General features: G+C 45.6%; 1 protein-coding gene across 1 annotated transcript in view; it reads right to left on the bottom strand.

Moving 5' to 3' along the window:
• Positions 1–10,000, bottom strand: part of cUnh8orf34 (chromosome Un C8orf34 homolog) — a gene marked incomplete at both ends in the record, with an annotated part of 151,245 nt that overhangs the window by 125,687 nt on the left and 15,558 nt on the right. The window contains 3 exons of the mRNA XM_080543604.1: positions 5,670–5,833; positions 7,164–7,192; positions 7,721–7,840. Of these exons, the coding sequence (XP_080399730.1) occupies positions 5,670–5,833; positions 7,164–7,192; positions 7,721–7,840 (313 nt within the window). The remainder of the gene's footprint in view (positions 1–5,669; positions 5,834–7,163; positions 7,193–7,720; positions 7,841–10,000) is intronic.

Below are 10,000 nucleotides of genomic sequence, written 5' to 3'. Positions count from 1 at the left end.
AATGTATGTATGAATGCATGTATGTATGTATGCATGAATGTATGTATGAATGCACGTATGTATGTATGTATGTATGCATGAATGTATGTATGAATGCATGTATGTATGTATGTATGTATGTATGTATGTATGTATGCATGAATGTATGTATGAATGCATGTATGTATGTACTGTATGTATGAATGTATGCATGCATGTATGTATGTATGCATGAATGTATGTATGAATGCATGCATGTATGTATGCATGTATGTATGTATATATGTATGTATGTATGTATGTATGTATGTATGCATGTATGTATGTATGTATGTATGAATGTATGTATGTATGAATGCATGCATGTATGTATGCATGCATGTATGTATGCATGTATGTATGTATATATGTATGTATGTATGTATGTACTGTATGTATGAATGCATGCATGTATGTATGTATGTATGTATGTATATATGTATGCATGTATGTATGTATGTATGTATGTATGCATGTATGTATGTATGTATGTATGTATGTATGAATGTATGTATGTATGAATGCATGCATGTATGTATGCATGCATGTATGTATGCATGTATGTATGTATATATGTATGTATGTATGTACTGTATGTATGAATGCATGCATGTATGTATATATGTATGCATGCATGTATGTATGTATATATATATATGTATGCATGTATGTATGTATGTATGTATGTATGTATGTATGTATATATGTATGCATGTATGTATGTATGTAACATTGTGTATGCCAGAGCATGCAGGTGCAGCTTCTCTAGCTTCTACAGTGAGTCCTCAGGCTTCTACAGTGAGTCCTCAGGCTTCTCTTCAAGTGCCTCTCAACATGGTAAATGGTAATGGTAATGGACTGCACTTATATAGCGCCTTTTTTGCTGCTCCAAAGCGCTTTACAACGGCCTCTCATTCACCCATTCACACACCCATTCACACACCAATGGCGGCAAGCTGCCATGCAAGGCGCCGGCCCGCTCACTGGGAGCAATTTTGGGGTTCAGTGTCTTGCCCAAGGACACTTCGACATGTGGCCAGCCGGGGCTCGAACCGCCGATCTGCCAACCGTGTGATCATTAGACGGCGACTCTACCTCCTGCACCACAGCTCTACCTCCTGCACCACAGCCGCCCCAAACTCTACCTCCTCCGGTGACTCTACCTCCTGCGCCCCATGTTCCCAACCTCCAAATAAAACACAAACTGATAGTGAAGGGGGGAGGGGGGGGGTACATCCAGAGAAAACTATTTACTAAGCAAATTATTGAGTCACTGAAAAAAAGCATTCATGCATTCTTCCAAAGCCCAGGTAATCTGGATTTATCTGCAGCTAAGCATGCGCCATACCGTTGGAAAAAATGACTCAATAACGCCTCCAAATTTAATAATTACAGATAAAGAAAATAACTGTTGGACGTTATAAAACGGGTTTTTGTACCACCTCTATATTGGCCAAATGTATTTCCATATCAGTAGAGGCTGGTGGAGGTAGAAATCGGAGGGCGGGCTCATTGTAATGCATGGAACGGGCCGTTTACAATGAGCCCATCCTCCGATTTCTACCTCCGACAGCCTTCCCTGTTCCATATCCTGCCAGTGAGTGTAGGAATTAAGAGAAGGGCCTGAGTAGCTTTATCTCTTCTGAATGGAGGGTATTTACAGAGAATGGAGGGAGGTCAAAACCAGAGCAGAAATGTCTTCATATCCTGAGCAGGATATTTCTATGCTAATATGCCGTATCAATATGGGCCAGACGAGACTGGTGGTTCTTTTCAAGAGTCTTTTTTCTTTTCTACAATCCCAGCAGCCGAGTCCATTTCCACATTCCTCCTCTCTCAGCAGACCTGGCAGTCTATCACCGCTGTCGTAAATAACCCCAAATATCTACACCAGGAAGAGAACTTTCAGCCAACAACTTTAAAGACTTGGAAACTTGATTAGAAGTCAAGCCTGTGCCTTGGCTGTTGGCTGATTGAGGTTGCCTGTGTGTGTGTGCGTGTATGCGTGTGTGCGTGTGTGTGTGTTCATGCGCGTGTGTGTGTTATTGGAGCTTACATTCTCAGAGGAGTATTTCCTGTGGGAGTCTCCTCCTCTTCTGCACACTCAGTCATTAACGATGCAAATAACAACAACAGAGGTATCAATTCCAATCAAACTGGGATGCTACCATGTGTGTGTGTGTGTGTGTGTGTGTGTCTGTGTATGTGTGTGGGTGTGTGCGCGCGTGCACTCTTTTTCTCTTCTCTCTCTCTCCCATGTATAAAAGAGGCTTGTTTTCTGGTAGAACTATGACGAATTCCAAAGCATGTTGGTGGTAAGAAGTAACCCGTGTTCAACCCTCTGAGGGGAACAGGGTGGTGTCAGTTCTGCAGGTCCACAGAGATCAGAATACATAAGGGTCAGGTCTGCAGGTCCACAGAGATCAGAATACATAAGGGTGAGGTCTGCAGGTCCACAGAGATCAGAATACATAAGGGTGAGGTCTGCAGGTCCACAGAGATCAGAATACGTAAGGGTGATGACACAACAGCTGAAAGGCTGTGACTTATCGTCAATACGGTCACTGGTAGGGGAGTTGTTAGGCACTGCGCACAGCGGAGTAGATAGATAGATAGACAGGTACTTTATTGATCCCAGAGGGGAAATTCAGGCGTTACAACAGCTCAGAGTACCAGCAGACCCCAAGCAAGTGACCCTACCAGTAACCCCTACCTTACATTGATGATAAATCACGGCTTATACAATGGTTACACAACAAATTGGAAAATTGGGGCAAGGAAACAATGGTTTAGGTACAAACCTTGTCAAGGGGAACCCAACACGCAAATTGACTGCGGCATAGAAATAATCAGTTTATGCAAACCGTTGTATAAGATGGGATTCATGGATGATTCGTGTGATGAAATGATTCAAATTTGTGATCATGAGTAATCATACTCATTTCAGGCACTCCTCGTAAACACAGGTTTTAATTATATTCGTCACTTTGTCATGTATTATGTTATTATAATGTGTTATATTATGTGTATTATCTCTTTTTGAACTGTATTGCAATGTAATGCATTTTGCTGTGCCTGCTTATCTTGTATTGTCTTGCTTTGTCTTGTATTGTCATGTAGTGTATTGCCTGTTGTGTCGCTTTGTTGTGCTTGCTGATGTTTTTAATGACACTACACCATTCATTTTGTAATAGCCTGCTCAGGGACTACAGATGGAAATTAGCTCATGAGCTAACTCTGGCGCATTTACATTGATGTGGAAACTGATTTGTTGATTAATGTGCACTGTCCCTGGTAAATAAATAAATACATTCCAAGAACAGGAGCTACTGTATGTAGTATTGAACATATCCCTTGATAATATAGTTGTAAAAACACAGCAGTGAAAATCGGAAATGCAACCTGCTGAGAGAAAGAAAGTGTCAGAGGGGCGAGAGAGAAAGGAGAAAGAGAGCGAGAGAGAGAGAGAGAGAGAGAGAGAGAGAGAGAGCAAGAGAGGGAGAGAGAGAGAGAGATGGAGGAGGGCTATAAGAGAGATGGGACTTGGAGGTCCCAGACTAATGCTCCGTCCTGAGCTTCATCTGTCACAGTAAGCCTCTCCCAGCATACACCCCTGCATCTGACTGATTTCCCAGAAGCCCTATGGGTTCCACACCTTCTTCACTCCTCAATGTCCTACTGAAGAGACCCACAGGCACCCGTCATCTTTCAGCTTGCCAGAGGGGAGCGGAGAGGGGAGGAGAGGAGAGGAGGGGAGAGGAGGGGGAAGGAGAGGAGAGGAGAGGAGAGGAGAGGAGAGGAGAGGAGAGGAGAGTTGAGGAGAGGAGAGGAGAGGAGAGGAGAGGGGAGGAAAAGAGACAGGAGGAGAGGAGAGGAGAGGAGAGGAGAGGAGGGGGAAGGAGAGGAGGGGAGAGGGGAGGGGAGGGGAGGGGAGGAGAAGGGAGGAGAAGGGAGGAGAAGGGAGGAGAGGAGAGGAGAGGAAAAGAGACAGGAGGAGAGGAGAGGAGAGGAGAGGAGAGGAGAGGAGAGGAAAAGAGACAGGAGGAGAGAAGAGGAGAGGAGAGGAGAGGAGAGGGGAGGAGAGTGGGAGGGGAGGGAAGGAGAGGAAAAGAGACGGGAGGAGAGGAGAGTAGAGGCGAGGAGGATAAAAAGACAAACTGGGGTGGAAAATGTGGTCAGATAGAGGGATGAGGAGTCCCGTCCCCCGTCTCCTTTCTAAATGTGGCCGCGGCATCAGGACAGACCGGCCCAGGAGGGATGAGATTTTAGAGCAGGCAGTGGAGCGGTCAGCCCAACCCATGATGCCAGGGATTTCTCAATGGCTGAGCCCAATCCCCCCAACACACAGCAGCAGCAGCAGCAGCAGTAGCAGCAGCTGCCAATACCCAGGAAACACAATTAAGATGAAATAAATGATCTGTAGACGAGCCAAACACTCCTCCGCTCAGAGGCACCACATTAGTCACGCTGACGCTTTTTGAGCTGATACTATTTGCCATCCTGAGAGCTGGATAATGTTATCGCATTGTTATTGCACTCCGACCGCTAACGTCGCTAGCCTGTCTGTAAAGTTAGCGCCCACACAGGCTAATATGACCCGCCCAACAACCCTTCAGCGGCCTGAGTCCTCTCGAAACGTTTTGTTAAGAATTGCTCCTAGCTATATCTGGTGTTGGTTTCCCCCGAATAGCTCCGTGAATGACTATAACTTCCCCAAGACCCTGGTCTTGGTCACAGCTACAGGAGATTTTGGAATGATGACTGTGTTATCCCTAGCCAGTACACACACGCGCACATGCACACACACATGCACGCACGCACACACACATACATTTTAGCCCTACCCCCCTGCAGAGGCCCTTAGAGTCCCATGTGACTCTAAACCAGCGATACAATTACCTGATGAAAGTAAGGCCTGTGTGTGTGTGTGTGTGTGTGTGTGTCATCTCAGGCCTTCATATGATTTATCATTTAATAGGCTATCTGATCCTCTCTAATTAGCCCCATCCCAGACATTCGCCCCCCCCCACCCTCTCACACTCCTGCAATTAATATCACCACGGCAACATCTGGAGGGGCGCCTGGGAGCGGGTCATGTGTTTTTGGACGCCTGTGAGGTAGTACAAAAGCATTCTTTTCAACAGAGATTGCCTTCAGCACCAGGCGGCTGACACTGCTATAAAACCCAAGCCAATGACGCACACTTCCTTTCAAAAGACTTAATAAAGCGTAAATACAAAAAAAAAAAGTGTGATATTATTTTGGCCCCCGAGCACGCTAAAAATCAGGTTAGCTTTAGCTGTCAGAAATTGGGTCAAAACAGTATAATGCTAACATGTTTCATCATGGTTCTGAAATGGGATTAGAGCTAATTCAGATGGGCACTCCTCAGGCAGCAGATGTAGCATCTGCTCCTGTTGGATGGTTTGATTCTATGATGAAGGTTTCTAGTAAGTAACTGAATCAAAGACAACCCGACTGATACACACACACATACGCACACACACACACATTATACACACACGCCCGCACTCACAGATGCAAGCATGCACACACACACACACGCAAAACAAATGAACACACACACAAACACACACACACACACCTACACACTCACAGACACACACACACACACACACACACACACTCACCTCCCGGCGGGGCTGCTGTCCTCACTCCCCCACACCTCCGTCTTGGTCCGGGGGACGGGGGGCTGCAGCATCTCAGCAGCCAGAGGGTCCGGGTCCTCCTCCTCACGGCCCACCCACTCCCCCACCACCCGGGGGCGCAGCATAGGGTTGTATCCCCCTAGGTTCTGACAGACACAGAGAGAGGAACTGAGAGAGAGAAAAAAGTGCAATAAAACCATACCTCTACTACACAATGGACAAAAACAACACCTTCTTCTTCTTCGGCGTATGGGTAGTTGTTTTCCTCTCCACTCCACCAGGCTCGGGGCCGAGGGGTTACCCTTTTACCACCCCGAGACCTGGTTGAGGGGCTCACCCGGGCTATATTTCTGGACACCCCTCCAGAAGCCACGTCATCGTCTCGTCATCTAATACCGACAGACCATGCATCCCGTTGGGTGGGTGGTACACCGGACTAGAAGGACTAACTAACACCTTGAGAACAACACAATCATTTTGCAATGTGAGCTGGTGGAGTCTCTCTGTCTGTCTGTCTGTCTGTCTGTCTGTCTGTCTCTCTCTGTCTGTCTCTCTGTCTCTCTCTAAAGAACCTAATCACTCTGTATTCTCCTCCTCACCCTGCAGCCCAAACCCCTTGGTGTTTACAACCAAGCTCTCAGCGATAGACCCCCAGGCCATGTCTCCTTTAAACAGGCCCCGGGACAGAGGGAAATGGAGCTTCACTGTCTTCTTAATGCATCAGTGATCTATGAGGATGCTTAGTATTCTGTCTCTGTGCCGTTTAGGAGACAAGCGAGGGGAATTCTCCGGGCTTGGAGCCAGGTGGACATGTAGTATAGCTCTCTCGTATACAGGTCTATGAAGGGGGGGTGGGGGGGGGAGGGTGGAGTCTGTCTTTGAGAAGGAGCAGTGTTGTGTGGACATTCATCATCCCGGATGGAATACTGTCCACCTCGTCACGCTGTCTGAAACAGGGTAGTTCTATTGCTAGAGTTTCTCTTGTGTACTCTGAGAATTGGGATATTAAACCATGTTTTTTTGTTTTGGTCAGGTGTGTTTCCACAGCCTTATTGAGGTGTCTGCAGGCTTATTGAAGTGTCTGTCTGCAGATATCACTCCCCCCGGAGATTGCGGTTTGGTACTATTCTCAGAGCCGTGGTTGGGCTGTCAACACAAATAAAGTTCTGGATGGTTTGGATTGGATTTGAAACTGATAAGAGTGATGTGTGACTATCATCGAACTACCGGTACCTATACATCCAGGGAGACTGGTGGAGGTATACATCGGAGGACGGGCTCATTGTAATGCATGGGTTAGGGTAATGTATGGAATGAGGAGTGGTCATCATTTGATCCCATTCCTCATTCCATTCTATGCATTACAATGAGCATGTTCTCCGATTTCTGCCTCCATAGCCTCCACAACGCTATACAGCATATATCGCATATGTATTTGACATGTGTATAAATCAATAAAGTGTTGTTAATAGCTACCTGGTCAAGTTCATCAGAGATAGCAATGCCTGCGGAGGAGAGAGAGATTAGGTTAAAATCCCTCATGCTTTTTAAAGCACTGTGTGCTCTTGTTCAAATGAGCACAAGCTCAAAACGTGACAGCAGCTGGTGAAAGTGGGAACGAAAGTCGGCAACCGATCAAAACGTTCAGACTTTTATTCTGAAAAATGTAAATACATTTCAACATTGTTGAAAAATCAATGACACACTCGCTAGTCAAGCCAAAATATTGCAAAGCAATAAAATAGGTAGTAGTGGGGATTACTCGCCGAATCCATTGCGTTTTGCAATATTTTGGCTTAACTAGCAAGTGTTGATTTTCAACAAACGTTGACAATTATTTACATTTTTCAGAATAAAAGACTTAAGATTTTGGTTGGTTGCCGACTCGTTCCACCAGCTGCTGTCACAAATGAGTCGGCCTTTGGGGGAGGGGGTATAAGTTCCGTTCGCTGCAGGGATTTAGTGATTGAGAATTGGACTTTAGGGGGTCTCATTTAGGGGGACAAGGAGGTTCAGGTGTTCCACCAACTCACTGCGGGACAGGTTCTCCAGGGCCTTGCCCAGCTTCTTGCTCTCCTGCAGGATGTGGTTGAGCTCATCAAAGTCCCGACTCTCCCTCCACTCCCACGACGGGTGCTCTATGGACCGGGGCACTGGACACGACCGCAACCACAACCACAAAACAACATCACACAGACGACATTCCGTATGCAAAACAGACAACCACAAAAGAACACACAGTATCGTCCTCAGGTTGTTGTTTTTTTGTTGCAAATGCTATGGCGTGTGATTTCTTAGGAAAGAGAGGAATGAAAATACGTGGAGGGAAAGTCAGTGCATCTCTCAAAAGGTCTGGTCTCCGGCTGGTGGAGGATGTCCATCATTCTGTGTGATTTACTGCTCAAAATGGGTCAAATAGGAACAGGAAATGACCTAGATAGGATCTTCCCACTAACGTCCTCCAGAGTGTGCCTACCTCCCTGAGCCCTCACCCTCTCTGATGTTTAATTCATGAGTGGGGAATCTAGATAGACCATGAAATACAGTGGGATAGAGGAGACGGACACTCGTATGACGATGAAAACTTCATCCATATCTAATAGGATATCTTCCGTTGCTTTATGTCCCAACATCTCCATAACTGAATAATACATAGACATGCTCCAAGGCAATGCTCCTCTGGGTAGTGATTGTACAGTAAGAGATTAGTGTACTACTTGTATTTGCATTACTGTTATGAACCGTAAAATGTGATACGGTCTGGTGAAAAGGTCTGCGTGTCGGCAATTCTCAAGTCATTTGAAGACCAAAAAGCTTATTTAAAAAATAAAAAAAAGCTTATTTAAGTGTTTTAGAGCCCACCGGATATGACAAACAACAGTTTTAGGATCACTAAATACTTATAATGTGCGAATTGGGTTCACTCTATCGTCTGCCGTAGGCTACTGGGTAAATTATACATGGCTTGTAAACAAAGCAGTTTAGCATGTTGTGATGTTCTAAACATGCAGTTAGATGTTCATAGCGATGTGCCTTCTTACCAGCTAGCTACTAGCAACTGTTTTGTGTGTGTTTTGATTCAGAGAGAGTTTCTCCCATTCTCCATTTGAGGTGTACCAACATTCAAATAAGCATATCTTCTGACACATCATTTATAATCTGCACTTTCATAATATGGAAAAATGAAATGAAAAATGACCTTGCCCTACTTGAGGACTTTTTCACCAAACCCTGGTCATAATAATGGGAGAAAATAAGTAGGCTATCACACTCTTGTGCACGGGGGTGGTGTGGGGTGTGTGTGTGTGTGTGTGTGTGTGTGTGTGTGTGTGTGTGTGTGTGTGTGTGTGTGTGTGTGTGTGTTGGGCGGGGGCATGAAATTGTTATCCCCGTAGCAAGATGTAAATCACATGTACATGCAAGCAAAGGAGAGGCATGTCTATGTAGCTTAACGACCCAATTAGAACACAGTAGGAGACAGAGGACAGGTGTTTGTGTACTATATACACTTCAATGTTTGACATGATGTCAATATATACATGAATGTATCTGCTGATGTCATAGGACCCCACTGGGAACAATACCCCTCCAGGTGAGATTCATTCAGTACACACGTTTCAATCAAAATACATGTGGAATTGATGAGAACGCTATCCAACGCATCCTCATTCTCCAATGGACCTATCGCTTAGCCACACCCCCTTTGAAAACTCGGACAAACAAACAACGCTTCACCGACAGTGACTGACTGACCAACCGTGACTGAATGACATTCAATGACTTACAATGGTGGGAGTTGGCACATTTCTGATTTACAACAGCAAGTAATAGACATGTTTTTTTAAAGATGACAAGAATATTTAGTCTAGAAGCTTTTCACCATCAGATATTAGCGAGTTCTTGGTCCGAGTTTTTTGCCTGTAGTGACTTTTCCTGTGATATGATTGGACAATTTCTATTTTGGGGGCGTGGCTTAGCGATAGGTCCATTCCATTCTCCAACCAGATTATCTAGAGAGCACAAGACAGTCAACCCGGGCCACACAGGCTATGAAGGGGAAAGGCCCCCGTTGACAGACAGCTACCCCCCCCCCCCCGTTCTACCCTGAGTAGAGCAGGCCACTTGGCATCCTGCCAGCAACAAACAGAGGGGAAATATCTCAGGCTGACGTCACTCCGCCAAACACACACTCACCCGGAGGAGAGATTCCTTTATTACCTCAGCCTCGGAGCGCCTGCGCTGTTACTTATGGGAGCAGGCGACAGCACAATTACACAGATGTTTAGATGACAAACGCAGTCCCATCAGAGGGG

The sequence above is a fragment of the Nansenia antarctica genome, assembly GCF_963989245.1.
Source record: "Nansenia antarctica genome assembly, chromosome: 12".
NCBI classification, from domain to species: Eukaryota; Metazoa; Chordata; class Actinopteri; order Argentiniformes; family Microstomatidae; genus Nansenia; species Nansenia antarctica.
This window is presented reverse-complemented; position numbering and strand designations above follow the sequence as displayed.